The sequence below is a fragment of the Lontra canadensis genome, unplaced genomic scaffold (assembly GCF_010015895.1).
Source record: "Lontra canadensis isolate GAN:19392208 unplaced genomic scaffold, GSC_riverotter_1.0 scaffold11, whole genome shotgun sequence".
In the NCBI taxonomy this organism is placed as follows: Eukaryota; Metazoa; Chordata; class Mammalia; order Carnivora; family Mustelidae; genus Lontra; species Lontra canadensis.
In genome coordinates, this window is record NW_022631005.1 from 24,745,976 (window position 1) to 24,761,455 (window position 15,480).

The 15,480-nt window shown below is 36.6% G+C and overlaps 1 protein-coding gene across 4 annotated transcripts in view; it reads right to left on the minus strand.

Moving 5' to 3' along the window:
• Positions 1-15,480, minus strand: part of RAB3GAP1 (RAB3 GTPase activating protein catalytic subunit 1) — a 113,805-nt gene that overhangs the window by 56,486 nt on the left and 41,839 nt on the right. For all 4 annotated transcript variants that reach the window (XM_032856172.1, XM_032856170.1, XM_032856171.1 and 1 more), the window contains exon 6: positions 1,195-1,314. In XM_032856172.1, coding sequence (XP_032712063.1) covers positions 1,195-1,314 — 120 coding nt within the window. The remainder of the gene's footprint in view (positions 1-1,194; positions 1,315-15,480) is intronic.

Here is a 15,480-nt window from a genome sequence, read left to right on the forward strand (position 1 = left end):
AAAAAAAAAGGCACAATGAAAATTTTCTTGAATAAAAACAATCATACTGAGATAGGGAAACTGAAAGACTCCACAAAAGTCTTTTTTCTCCTTTTCCTGCTTCTATTCTTGCTAGGAGCTGCACCCCTACTTTACATATGCCTCAGTAGTTTATGTCCTCCTTGTAAGAGACAGGGAGTTAATGGTTTCTCTAGAATAGATAACATTTAAGGAAGGACCAGGTGAGAATGACCAGACAAAGCTATCATATGCACATTCTGGACCACTAGCACTAGGCATTTCCATGCCAAGACACCCTGGCTCCAAGGAATAACACAGGGCCCTCACATTTGTTCTAGCCAGTTCCTAGATGCCTAAGAGGGCACATACACAAGACCATGATCCTCAACAGAAACCCCAGACCCCAGCAAAGATGAGACTTCCTCCTTTCCTGAGTCTCTCAGATACTCTCCCTGCACTCTCTCTATGCCTTTAATAAACACTGCTTTCATCTCCTGCTAGCTCACATTTGATTTCTATCCTGCACACATCCAGGGAACCCCTCGGATGGTCCTGAGGGACCCTCTCTGGGTCCAGATCAGGCCTGCCAGCATCAGTATTATATTAGCCTTTCAAAGGCAAAATAAAATTTGATCCACAGATATGAAACAATACAAATCAAACCAACATTAGTGGTATTTTTTACTTTATCATTTGAAGATAGAGGCAATCCTTATTATTCACAGATTTGCATATTTGCAAATAAGCCTACTTCCTAAAATTTATCTGTAACCCCAAAATCAATACTCTAAGCACTTTCAGTCATTTGCGGACGTACACAAAGCAGCAAAAAGTTTGAGTCATCTGACATGGGCAATCTCAGTTGAGGTTGACAAGGGTCCATTTTTAAGTGTGAAAATTAGATTTTGTAAAATTTAAATAAACTAAATATTTGAAAGCAAAACACAAAAAGAGCACAATTTACTCTTCATTTCAAATATTCTTTGACTATTTCAGTAAATTTCCCTTTAGAAATGCACTCACTAAAGGTTTTGAGTTTGTCCTTCTATATGGTATTCTAATATAATAATGCAAAAGTAGGAACAATAAGAATTTATTTTTAAAAAATCTAACTTAGGAACCATTTTCCTTCATAAATTAAAATTAAAAATAGTTTTTAATTCATGGTCTAGGTTTTTCAAAATGTCCACCTACCAGCCAGTGTTTCCCAAAGCAATAGACACAGAACTTAGAAGAAGATTGCACTTAGATTCACTGAGAACTGCATCATGGTTTGCAGCAGGGGCAATCACCACAAATTCCCGCAGTCCATACCTTTAAAAAAAGAATTACTGCCATTAAACAGAGAAAACTTCAGAATACAAAACCATTGTTTGAAAAACTTGAAAAAATCTCAATGAAGTTTAGCAAGTCATGTCTAAGATACAGGTGTTTCTCTTTTTTTCAATGGCAACTGAAATGACAAATAACATGAATTTCCTTCATTTATTAAAATTCTTCCATTATTCACCTAATTCCTCTCAATTCTTGAAAAATTAAAAGCAATTTGCTGAGATCACAAAAGAAAAAGCATTAACAGTTCTGCCTTAAAGTTTCCAAGACTGAAAGCTTGCTTTAATTAGCCGATAACAGTAAGTCCACTCATATGGAAAGATTCCCCAAATGGGAGGAAGATAATTATCAGCCATCATGTATTTGTACTAACTAAATGTGAAAACGTGGTTTACTCAATTAAGGGATTATTATTATATTGTTGTTTTTTGTTTTGTTTTGTTTTTTAACAGAAGGGGAGAGAGGGTGGGGGAGCAGCAGAGAAGGGGGAGAGAATTTTAAGCAGGCTCCACCCCCAGCACTGAGCCTGAAGCAGGGTTCAATCTCCCAACCCTGAGATCATGACCTGAGCCAAAATCAAGAGTCAATGCTTAAATGACTGGGCCGTGCTGGTGCTCCAACAAATTCTTACATTCTTTTGCTCAGTAACACACAGCTGATAGGAGTCACAAAATAATCAGAGAATGGCTTACTGTTGTTACAGTATCTTGCAAAAATGAAAACCTCTCATTTAGTTGTCAAGTCCTTTAAATACCACAAATTTGTGGCCAAACTTTACAAAAATATAAGGTCATGTTAGTGATTTTGCCTATTGAAAATTCCTACTCTAGTCACTCCTACTAAATGTATTTTTATCTAATATTTTTAAAATTAATTTACGAAAGGCATTACCCATTTGCCTAATTTATTTTAATGCTGGATATGTAGAGTTGTGAAGGCTTATTTTTACAAACGTTCTCAAGAAATCCCACAAACAGGGGCGACTGGGTGGCTCAGTGATTTAAAGCCTCTGCCTTTGGCTCAGGTCACGATCCCAGGGTCCTGGGATCGAGCCCCGCATTGGGCTCTCTGCTTAGCAGGAAGCCTGCTTCCTCCCCTCCCTCTCTACCTGCCTCACTGCCTACTTGTGATCTCTGTCTCTCAAATAAATGAATAAAATCTTAAAAAAAAAAAAAAAAAGAAATCCCACAAATATAAATAAACACAGTCCAACCCATAATCTATTTATTGTTTAGATGACAAAAATTTAGTTCATCTTCTCATCTTGCCTCCGTCCTCCTACTCCTGAAATCAAAAATTAGTTATATAGAAATGGCATTAAATACTGGAAAGAATCCAGAGCTATGAATTTTCAGCTCTAAAGGTCTTTAAAGATATACTTTGCTCTTTTTTTAATGTCCTAGAAGAAAGAAAACAAAACAAGTGAACATTTTTTCCCATGCCATCACCCACACTAGAGTGAAACCACTGTCAACTGTTCTTGGTTATTCTTCCAGAAATAATCTATCCATGTATTCAACCTAGCCTCAAATAAGATTATAATAGGGTAATCCCCTACTCATCAGTACTCTTTCTCCAGTTTTATGCCACTGCCAACAATACTACTACTATCTATTTCTACAAATATAACTACAGGATAAACTCCCTTAAGTTGCTGGATAAAAGAACAACTGTATCTGTTATGGCTGCTGCCAAACCATCTTCTCCCTCCACACACACACACACACACACACACACACACACACACACACACACACAAACTGTGCCAGTGTATACTCCCAATAATAACAAATAAGCCAAACTGAACTTTCTGTTTATATGCAATAAAATTAACCGTGTCCTCTATGTCTTTGTTTCCTCTAATGTTTTCCCTCATTCTATCAGTATCTGATACTTTCTTTGAATATTTACATCAAATACTACCCCATTGCTCCTTTTAAATATGCTCTCTTCTCTGAATTCTAATGTATTTTCCCAGATACTATTATTATCTTTGAAGGATCAATATATATCACTGATCTACTATCTGTACTAGACCTACTTGAGGCTTGAGAATGACTTCAACTAAGCAAACATTAAGTAGAGGCCTTTAAAAGATGAGAAAAATCAATAACAAAAAACCAAGCAACCAGATTAAAAAGTGAACAAAGAACATGAATAGACACTAGTCCCAAAAAACATACACAATAGGAAAATAAGCACATTAAATGATGTGGTCAACATCACTAATTAGGAAAATGTAAATGAAACCCACAGTGAGATATGACTTCACACCCACTAGGATGGCTATTGTAAAGCAAAATAAAACACATAAATGTTGGCAAGGATATGGGGAAATGAGAACGACTGAGCATGAATGCTGCAAATGTAAAATAATACAGCCACTATGGAAAAACTGTACAGTGATTCTTCAAAAACTGAAATACAGAATGAACAGTAATTTCACATCTGGTTATAGACCCAGAAAAATTAAAAGCAGGGACACAAAGGGATACTTGAACATGCCTGCTCACAGCACCTTATCCACAAAGCCAAAAGGCAAAAACAATCCAAATGTCTATCAATAGACTAATGGATACACAAAATGTGATATGTGTATACAATGAAATATTGAAGGAACTTCTGATAACATGCTACAACACAGATGAACCTTGAAGACTTGATGCTAAGTGAAATAAGGCAGTCACAAAAGGTTGAATACCATATGATTACACTTACATGAGTTACACAAAGTAGTCAAACTTACAGAGACAAAACACAGAACAGTGGTTACAGGGCCTGACAGATGAAGGGTTGAGCTATCATTTAATGGGTACAGAGTTTCAGTATGGGATGCTTGAAAAGCTCTGGAGATGAATACTCGTGATGGCTGCACAAAAATATTAATGTACTCAACACCAGTGTACACTTAAAAAATGGTTAAAATAGTAAATTTTGTTGTTTTACCGTAACAACAAAATTAAATGAGCAAAACTGATACATTTAAAGAATAAGAAGTATCAACAGATAAGAATTCTATTCAAAGATGTTCAACTTATTGATTGGGAAAATAAAATTAAAAGAAGAGATAATTACTGTTTACCAATTTAATTGGCAAAAAAATGTAAGATCCAATATCGACAAGAGTTTGGGACATGCCACAGATGGTGGTATAAACCTTTAAAACATTTGGAGAACAAAAAGGCAGGCTATATCAAAATGTAAAATTCACAAACTTTGAACTAACTGTATTTCTTTATATCTATTTTACAAAAACATTCATACAAATGCACAAAGCTATACAGGCATACCTTGAAGATACTGTGGGTTCAGTTCCAGACTACCACAATAAAGCAAATATCAAAATCAAGCATGTATAATGACTTTTCAGTTTCCCAATGCATATAAAATTATTTTCTATACTATACTGTAGTCTATTAAGTATGCCAACAGCATTATGTCAAAAAAAGTATAAATATCTCAAATAAAAAATACTTTATTACTAATAAATGCTAACATTTATTAGCATTTATTAGTAAATAAATCACAGATTACAATAACAAAGAGAATAATGAAAAAGTTTGAAATACTACAGGAACTATCAAAATATGACACAGAGACCAGAAGTGAATACCAGAAAAACAAGACTTGCAGAAATAGACTTGCTCAACACAGGGTTGCTACAAACTTTCAATTTGTAAAAGAGGCAGTATCTACAAAATACAATAAAACAAAGCACAAAAATGAGTTATATCTTTATGCGTAATGATGCTCATTGTAACAGTTTAACTGTAAAAACTAAAAACAACCTAAATATCCTTCAGTGGGAAAAAAAAATGGGTAAGTAATTACAGAACACTCTCATACTACATGATACTTGACAGTCATTAAAAAAATAACAAGGTATGGGGTGCCTGGGTGGCTCAGTGGGTTGAGCCTCTGCCTTCGGCTCAGGTCATGATCCCAGAGTCCTGGGATCAAGCCCCACATGGGGCTCTCGGCTCAGCGGGGAGCCTGCTTTCCCCTCTATCTCTGCTTGTCTCTCTGCTAACTTGTGATCTCTCTTTCTGTGTCAAATAAATAAAATTTTACTGACATAAAAGCAATCATGAAATGCTAAGACAAATGTATATCAGAATATGCATTGCAGAATCTATGAAAAAATTTCACAACTCAAATTAGCACAAAAACATATACATGTAACACATACTCATAAAATATCCAGATGGACATATCCCATATTTCTCATGATTTCCTGCTTGGCTACCCAAAATTAGTAAGTATGAGATGTTTAAGCCCCCTTTTTTATGTGTGTATAAAAAGGAGGGATCAGGAGGAGAGAATGGGAAAAGTGAACAGGGAGTAAAATAGTAAGGTTAAGTTTCATTAATAAATCTTTATGTATCCTACAATATCTACTCTAATAATTTAAGTTTATGAGGCACTCAAACATACCAACACAAGTAAAAATTCCACTATGGTAATTTTTTTTTTTAAGATTTTATTTATTTATTTGAGAGAGAGACAGTGAGAGAGAGCATGAGCAAGGAGAAGGTCAGAGGGAGAAGCAGACTCCCCGTGGAGCTGGGAGCCCGATGCTGGACTCGATTCCGGAACTCCGGGATCATGACCTGAGCCAAAGGCAGTCGTCCAACCAACTGAGCCACCCGGGCGTCCCTCCACTACGGTAATTTTTAATAATAGAACTGCTTTATCTAACAGATTACACATGTTCATGCTAAATATTAAATTTAATATAAATGTGCCTTCATATCACATTCTCCAACTGAGAAAGGTAGGACAATCATTCATTTTTATCTATTTTGTTCTAAAATACATTTTCCTTTCTTGCTCCAATAAAGACTGAAAGCAACAACAAATAACCTATATTTGTTGTACCTGTTATTTATTTTGCATAGGAAAATCATAAAAACACACCACCAACTCTGACTGCTACCATTTTACATCTGTTACATGTAGAGTTTCTTTCTTATTTTAGAAAGAAATACATTCAGGGACAGCTGGGTGGCTCAGTCAGTTAAGTGTCCAACTCTTGCTTTGGGCTCAGGTCATGAGGGTTGTAAGACTGAGCCTCATGTCAGGTTCTGTGCTGGGTGTGGCGCCTGCTTAAGATTCTCTCCCTCTCTCCTTCTGTCCCTCCTCCACAAAAAAAGAGAGAAAGAAATATATTCAGAGCTTCTTCAAATAGTGTAAAGAATATGTGCATAAAATACTGGATCACCAAAAACAGTAATGATAAATAAAAAGATTTCTTGGACATAATTATTTCTAACATGTACAATATATCTGAGAAAATGGAGGTGTTCGAGAGACAATTTCTTTTTTCAATTTCATCCTCCCAGACATCCTTGGATATTGCAATCTGTACCTTTAACTTATAATCTATTCAGATTAACTCTGGTAAAACCTAGCAATTTTACACAGTTTAGCTCCATTTCCTCCCCTCTTCCTTTGTGCAATACTGCCATATACCTTACCCTTACCCATGTTATAAACCCAACAGTACAGTGTTATAATTATTGCTTAAGCAATCTTAAGAGCTTTGTTAATTAAAAGAATATCCCTTTTGTATTTACTAGAGTTTTTCCAATGCTCTTCATTCCTTCCTATATATCCAAGTTACCATCTCTTTAATACTGACTATAAGGTAGGTCTCCTGGCAATAAATTCTCTGCCTTTGTTTATATAACAATGTTGTTATTTCATCTTTATATTTTGAAAGACACTTTTGTTGGATATAGAATTCTTGGCTAGCAATTTTTTCTTTCAATACAGTTTTTTCTTTCAATACTCAATATGTCATTGCACTGCCCTCTAGCCTCCAATGTTTTTGTCAGCAAATAGTATTTTTCTTTTGTATATGACAAGTCATTTTTCTCCTGCTGCTTTTAAGATTCTCTTTGCTTTGGGTTTCAGCAAGTTGACAATAATATGTCTAGATTTGGTTTGCTGTGTTAATCCCACCTGGGATTCACTGAGAGTCCTGGGTCCATAAATAAGTATTTTTTCATCAAATCTAAGAAGTTTTCAGTCATTATTTCTTTGAGTCTTTTCCCCCTCCCCTTTCTCTCTCTTCATCTGGAGCACCCATTATTACCTGTATGCTTTGGAACACCTGATATTGACCCACAGATATCCTAAGTTCTGTTCATTTTTATCTATTCTTCTTCTTTCTCTTTTTTGGATTGGAAAACTTCTATTAATCTTTCAAATCCAACTCTTTCTTCTGACTTCTCAGATCTGCTTTTGAGCTTATCTGATGAAAGTTTATTTCAGCTATACTTTTAAACTCTAAGATTTCCATCTGGCTCTTCATTATAGTTTACTGAGATTTCCAATTTGACTCATTGGTAGCATATTTTTAATTCTCTGAATATACTTCCTTCAATTTTTTTAACATACTTATAACCACTTTGAAGTTATGGCTCAATCCCATCAAGAGTCTCAATTTCTGCTAACTTTTTTCCCACTTACATATGGGTCACATTTTTCCTGTGTGACCCTGTATACCTAGTAATTTGTTGTTGAAAACTACATTAAGATAATATAGTAAAACCAAGTGTAACTTTTCTGAGGGTTCTTTGCTTGTATCTAGTAACTTGTCAAGATTTAAACTGTACAATCTGTCTTTCCCAAGATATTCAACTATTGGTGTCTCTATTCAACTATTTTATTGCTCTTAGCCTGGCTCCCTGGGGCTACCCACTGTCAATACTGCTTTGTGGTAAGACAGTAACTGAGGTAAAGAATATGCTCAAACACTTGAGACTTTCATTATCTGCTGACTGATCTGCTGGGAAGAGGTGTAGGCGCATTTAAAGTTGCAACCAGTTCTTAAGTTTGGGTCTTCTTACATCTCTCCTGCACATACATAGTTTCCCTATGATAAAGGGAAGTGTAGAAAGTATATTCAACTTTTCTATGGCTCTCATACATACAGTATGTCTCTATTAAATTTCTGACTAACCCACCAAATGCCTTGAACTAGAACTACAACCTCAGCTTAGTTCAGATACAGCTTTTCCTCATTCATCCATGCTCAATCAAATCCACTACTCTTAGATGGCAGAGCTACAGGTTTTTGCCCTTTACCCAGATCAAGCCTGCTCATCTGCCAACAGAACGGTGGTTTTCATGACCAGTCTAGACTGGAAAACCACAGTTCTCACCAACACAGACTGGGGAAAAGACAGGCAGTGGTATAAACAGTCACAGGCAAAAGGGCCAGAGTATCCATCTATTTATAAGAAACATGAGTGATTTTTCAAAAATAAATGCTTCTCAATTTGTTGTCTCCCTTTGGGTAATTTTCAGTACCCTGAAATAGTTGTTTTGCCAATATTTTCCAGTTTTATGCTTTTTTCTTTTTGCAGAAAAGGAACTGCCAACTATGTTATGTCACCATCACTAGAAGTCTTCCAAACATTTCTGCTTTTGAAAGAGTAAGAACATCTTACAGGCCCTTAGAGCTACTCTAAAATACCATTCTCTCAAAACTATCAGGTCCTTTTGCACATATCTCTTTCTAAAGCCATCCCAAAAAATGCATTAAAATCATAAAAATAAATACATTATTTTTTAAAAGCCATCATAATTATTCAACTATATGACTTATAAGATTGTGGGCCATTTCTTTACATTGTTGCTGCTATTCCCTTAAAGTGTGGTTGAGCTGAAGGTCCAAAGACTAGGCTGGACAAAGGCAAAACCACAGATACAAAAATCATCATGAGTTAAACCCAGCCTTACTTTCAGTGTACTTTTCCAATCTCAGTAGAGCCTCCCAGACATATAGCACTTACAGCCCCACTTGTTGTGTTGTTTTCATACTGCTGCTGTAACAAATTAACACGAAATTGGTGGCTTAAAACAAATTTATTATCTTATAATTCTATAGGTCAGAAGGGCAACAAAAGTCTCAGCATGCTAAAATCAACTGGTCAGCAAGGTTGTGTTCCTTTTGGAAGTTTCAAAAGCCGGAATTCATGCCTTCCCTTTCCCCGTTTCTAGAGGCTCCCCTCATTCCTTAGTTCCTGGCTACCTTCTTCAAACCCAGCAATAGCAGGCCAAGTTCTCATAATACACCACTCAGACACTGATTCTCTTCTGCCTTTTCTCCACATTAAAATACTCTTATGGAGAGCCTGGGTGGCTCAGTCAGTTAAGCGTCCAACTCTTGAGTCAGACTCTTGATTCTGGCTCACGTCTTGAGCTCAGGGTTGTGATAGCCCCGTGTTGGGCTCTACACTGGGCATGGACCCTGCTTAAGATTCTCTCTCTCTCTATGCCACTATCCTCCCCAATCCCCCAGCACACACACACTCTCTCTCTCTCTCTAAAACAAAACAACAAAAAAGAACTCTTGTGATTACACTGGGCCCACCCAGATATTCCAGGATAAATCTTCCAATCTTAAACACAGCTAATTAGCAACCCTAATTCCATCTGTTCCCTTGATCCCTTCTGGCCATGTAACCTAAAATCACAGGTTTTAGGATGTGGACATGTGTCAGTTGTAGAGAGGTTCATTATCCTGCCTATGATTCCTTCTTATTAAAACCTCGGCTCAGTAAAGATCTCACAAATTTATATTTGGGCACAAATGTCTCCTAGGTTAATGTCTATATCATTTCCAGGACTACTTATTTTATAAGGAGTAACAATCAAGGGAATAAATCTCTCTCTACTTATGGTTTCAGGAATCTACCATTAGAAGGTAAGAGGTATATAAGAAGGTAGAGAGAGGTAGCCAAGAATCACATCATTAACATCAATTATCTTGCCTATACCATAAAAACTGATCATTCCCACATATCTTTTAAAGATTCATTTTATAAAATACCCTTAAAAAACTTAAATAGGCTTAGAGCTTACTGGCAGTTGCATAATATAAAAAGTGACATTACAAGATTTCAAAATAGATGCAGATAGATGAACTATCAAAACTGAGTATTGCCATAAATGCCAAAACTTTATTTTGTAAAGTTTGATTTTAAATATGTTTTGGGTTTTTTTTTTAAAGATTTTTTAATTTATTCATTTGAGAGAGAGAGGGAGCAATCAAGAACACGAGCGGGGAGTGGGGGAGTGGGGAGGGGGAGGTTAGAGGAAGAAGGAGGAACAGTCTTCCCACTGAGCAGGAAAGCCCAATGGAGGACTTGATCCCAAGATCCCAGGACCATGACCTGGGTCAAAGGCAATCACTTAACCAACTGAGCCACCTAGATGCCCCCAAAATATAAGTTAATCATACATTAATTTTATCTCATTTCAACAGGGTCAACCCATACTAATTGTATATGTATGATATAAATGAATATTTTGCATAATAGTTAGCAAATTTTCAATGTCATTGTTTTAGTATTAACTTCAGTTTTTTTAAAAAGGAAATGTTTATAAACACTTCTATGTATGTTATTCTTCAGGTGCTAAGAAGCATGACTGATAATTTATAACCTTGAAAATTGTGAAATTTTAGTTTGCAACAGTTATAATCTTAAAATTCTATTTAAAAAACAAGTATAAGAACATTATGGAGGCACCTGGGTGGCTCAGTCAGTTAAGTGTCTACCTTCAGCTCAGGTCATGATCCTAGGATCCTGGATGGAGCCTGCTTCTCCCTCACCCACTCCCCCTGTTTGTGTGCTCTCCCTCATTCTCTTGCTCTGTCATATAAATAAATAAAATCTTTTAAAAACATTATGGAAAAAATAAGAACATTATGAAATCTTCTTAAGATGCCCACTTCATATTAGGCCCAAAATATACAGATACCCTCTCATCTTTTGTCATTCTCAACCCTCTGTTGCTACACTCCAGGCTTAACAAACAAACTACCTGCATGTTTAAAATTCCTAATTTAAGCATTAACATCTTCACTAATGCTCTTGCTCTGCCTTGAGTATCTTTTTATCTAACTTCACCTGGCTTATTCTCACTTGTCTCTCAGGATTCAAGTGAGGTAATACCTCCTCCGAAAACAATTTCCTGACTTTATATTAAAAAGAGACACTTCATGGGGTGGCTGGGTGGTTCAGTGGGTTACGCCTCTGCCTTCGGTTCAGGTCATGATCTCAGGGTCCTTGGATCTAGCCCCGCATCAGGTTCTCTGCTGAACGGGGGAGCCTGCTTCCCCCTCTCTCTCTGCCTGCCTTTCTGCCTACTTGTGATCGGTCAAATAAATAAATAAAATCTTAAAAAAAAAAAAAAGAAAAGAAAAAGATAACTCCTGTGAGTATCAAGCCCTGTGCTGTCTTCCATGAGAGCATTTATCAATACTGCTGCCACTGTTCCCTTATCTAGCCCCCTACTAATCCCAAAGTTTACTGAACCAGGGATCATATTTTATCCTTGGTATCTCAGTATCTAGCTCCCAGTAAATGTTTAAAAATAATGTTTGATGGATAAAAGAAAACACATATGCCTTTAATATGGTTAATTATCAAATAATTATTGAAAGTCTGATTGCTGGCCTTCTAATCTTTAAGAAAGATCAAATTTTTTAAAAAATGGAAGCAACATGGCAGACTGACATAGACCTCCCCGCCAAAACAAACCAAAACACTTTATAAAATCTAACAATATTTTTTTAGATACATTGGTGAACTTCAAAGGAAAAAAAGTAGATAAAAAGGGTAACAAAAACAAAGAGGGAACTGAAAGCCAGAAGTGAGTACATAAGGTGACTCTGAAGAAACCCAGGGAGATTATCAACTCTAGGTTACAGGCCCTAATAGCTAAGAACTAGGGATTGCGATTTTATAGGATAATTAGCTGCTAAAAGCCTATAAATGTGACTCACAGAGATGTGTGCAAAACTGACCATGCTCTGATAGATTAAAAAAACTAAGAATTGTAAAAGAAAAGTCTATTTATGTGTGCAAACACCGTGTACCTTAACCCAGCAGTGATAATGTGAATTATGTAACTCTGAGATTGATAAGGTATACACAGCCCAGGGGAGGTGCTTTCTGGCATGTATCCATATGGGCTATGTCCAAAATTATCCCAGCCTCAGTAAATATAAATAAAGTGAGATCTGGAAACTATGATTCCATAAGCTTATCACTCAGGTTATTATCATCTACCGTGTCCTTGCTAACAAAGCACCAGGAATAGGAAGCTGCCTATCCATTCAACGATGTCACCAATCTCTCCATAGACCAGCTCTCTTCTATATCTTTTAGATAGATTCAAGCATTGCACATGGACACTGCATCAACCCAAATCAGTACAGAGGTTGTATTATTTTGAATGGCTCCTCAGGGACATGGGTGTACACGCAAGGAACTGGAACTAGGACTTCTACTTAACGCCCACCTAGAAGAGATTACTACTTCAATGAAATGAAAACTCCAGACCCTGATAATTTTAGTGGCAAATTTCACCAAACATTTAAAAAAGATAACACCTATTTTACATCATCTCTGCCAGAAAACAGAACAAAATACTTCCCAATTCACATTATAAGGCCAGTATTTCCCTGATATCAAGATAAAGTACAGTACTCCATTTCTTAGTGGGGGACATGTGCCAAGACCTCCAGTGGGTGCCTGAAACCACAGATAGTACCAAACCTTACATACGCTGCTTTTTCCTATACACACATACGATGAAGTTTAAGATATACACAAGGCACAGTAAGAAATTAATAACAGTAACTAATAATAAAACAGAACAATTATAACATACTGTAATAAAAGTTATATGAATGTTCTCTCAGAACATCTTATTGTAATCATCATTCTTGTGATGTGAGATGATAAAAAGCCTACATGGTTAGATCAAGTGAAGTGAATGACACAGGCATTGTGGTATAGCACTAGGCTACTACTGACCTTCTGATACATCACAAGACCATTTCTTTCTGGACCGCAGTTGACCTTGGAACTGAAACCATGGAAACTGAAACTGCAGAAGGAGGCAGACAATGGGTAGGAACTACTGTTTAGAAGAACTAGAGCCAATATTCCTCATGAATATAGGTACTACAGTCCTCAATAAAATAACAGCATTATCAAATCTGGCAATATATATGTACAAATACAAATTATATCACAAAACATGGGGTTTAACTTGGGAAGACAAAGGTATTCAGAAATCCAAAAATCGTATCAATTTACACAGAAAAGGCATTTGACAAAATTGAGCATTCATTCATGATAAAAACTCAACAAACTAGGAATAGAAGGGAATTTTCTCAACCTGATAAAGAGCATCCATGATAAATCTGCAGCTAACAGCACACCTAGTGGTAAAGGACTAAATGTTTTCCCTTTGAGATCAGAACAAGGCAAAATGTCCACTCTCACTGCTCCCCATTCAATATTTTAATGAAAGTCCTAGCCAGTTTAAAAAGGCAAGAAAAAAAGAGAGAAAAAGGGGACCCTGGGTGGCTCAGTCAGTTAAGCATCTGCCTTTAGCTCAGGTCAGGATCTCGGGGTCCCAGGATCGAGCCCAACTTCTCCCGCTCCCTCTGCTACTCCCCATGCTTGTGCTTTCTTGCTCACTCGCTTGCTCTCTCAAATAAATAAACTCCCCAGGAAACCAGCACAAAAACCCCACAAGCACCATGTCTACTGATCATAGAGTTGTGCAAAGCTCCAGCTTCAGTGGAAATACTATCAGGTCTCTTTTAACAAGCAGAAAAGAGCACACCTAGTTAAAATTCACCACACTCTGGCAAAGATCCAAACACTCCTCCTCAGGCAACAAGAAACTCTGCAGAGGACTGACCTGAGGGAAAGAGCAATCAAAATACAGTGGCAATGTCCACATGGCACACAAGGGAGACACTTCCTGAAGCCACCAGGCCCGGAACAGTACATGACACCTCTTCTTCATAAACCCCTAACTCTCAGAAGCAGGAAACATAACAGGCTTTCCTAACACAAAGAAGATAGAGACCTAGACAAAATGCCAAGACAGAGGAATTCAGCCCAAAAGAAAGAACAGGAAAAGGTCATCATCAGGATCTAATCTAAACAGATATAAGTAATATGCCTCATCCAGAATTTAAAGGAACAATCGTAAGGATACTAGCTGGGCTTGAGAAAAGCATAGAAGACAACAAGGAGTCCCTCACTACAGACATAAAAGACCTAAAAACTAGTCAGGCTGAAATGAAAAAAGCAAAAACCAAGATTCAAAACTAACTGGATGTAATGAACACAAGGATGGAAACATCAGAGGAATGAATAAGTGACAATAGATAGATAAAATTATGGAAAATAATAAAGGTGAGAAGAAGAGGGAAAGACAAATATTAAATCACAAATGTATATTTAGGGAACTCAGTGGCTCCATAAAGCATAATGACATTCATATCACAGGTATGATAAAGAAGAAAGGGAAGAAGAGAGGGAAAAGGTATCAAAAGGTTTATTGGAGAAAATGATAGCTGAAAACCTCCCTAATCTGAGGAAGGAAACAGATGTTCAAATCCAGGAGTCACAGAGAACTCCCAACAAAATCAACAAAGGCAGGCCAACATCAAGAAATACCATAGCTAAATTTGCAAAATATAAAGAAAAAATCCTAAAAGCAGCAGGACAAAAACAAGTCCCTAACTTACAAGGGAAGACAAATAAGGTTAGCAGCACATCTTTCCAGAGACACTGGCAGTCCAGAAGGTCTGGCATGATATATTCAATGTGCTGAACGGGAGAAATACGCAACCAAGAATACTCTATCCAAGCAAGGCTGTCATTCAGAATAGAAAAAAAGATAGTTTCCAAAATAAACAAAAACTGAAGGAGTTTTTGATCACTAAACCAGCCCAGAAAGAAATATTAAAGGGAACTCTTTGAGTGGGAAAGACCAAAAGCAACAAACACTAGAAAGGAACAGAATATCTCTAGAAACAACAAGCAATAAAATGGCACTAAATTCACATCTATCAATAATTACTCCAATTGTAAATGGACTAAATGCTCCAATCAAAACACTTAGGATATCAGAATGGATTAAAAAAAAAAAAGATCCATCTAAACACTGCCTACAAGAGATTCATTATAGACCTAATGACAATGGTAGATTGAAAGTGAAAGGACAGAGAACAATTTATCATGATAACAGACATCAAAAGAAAGATAGAGTAGTCATATCAGACAAACTAGATTTTAAGTAAGACTGTAACAAGAGATGAAG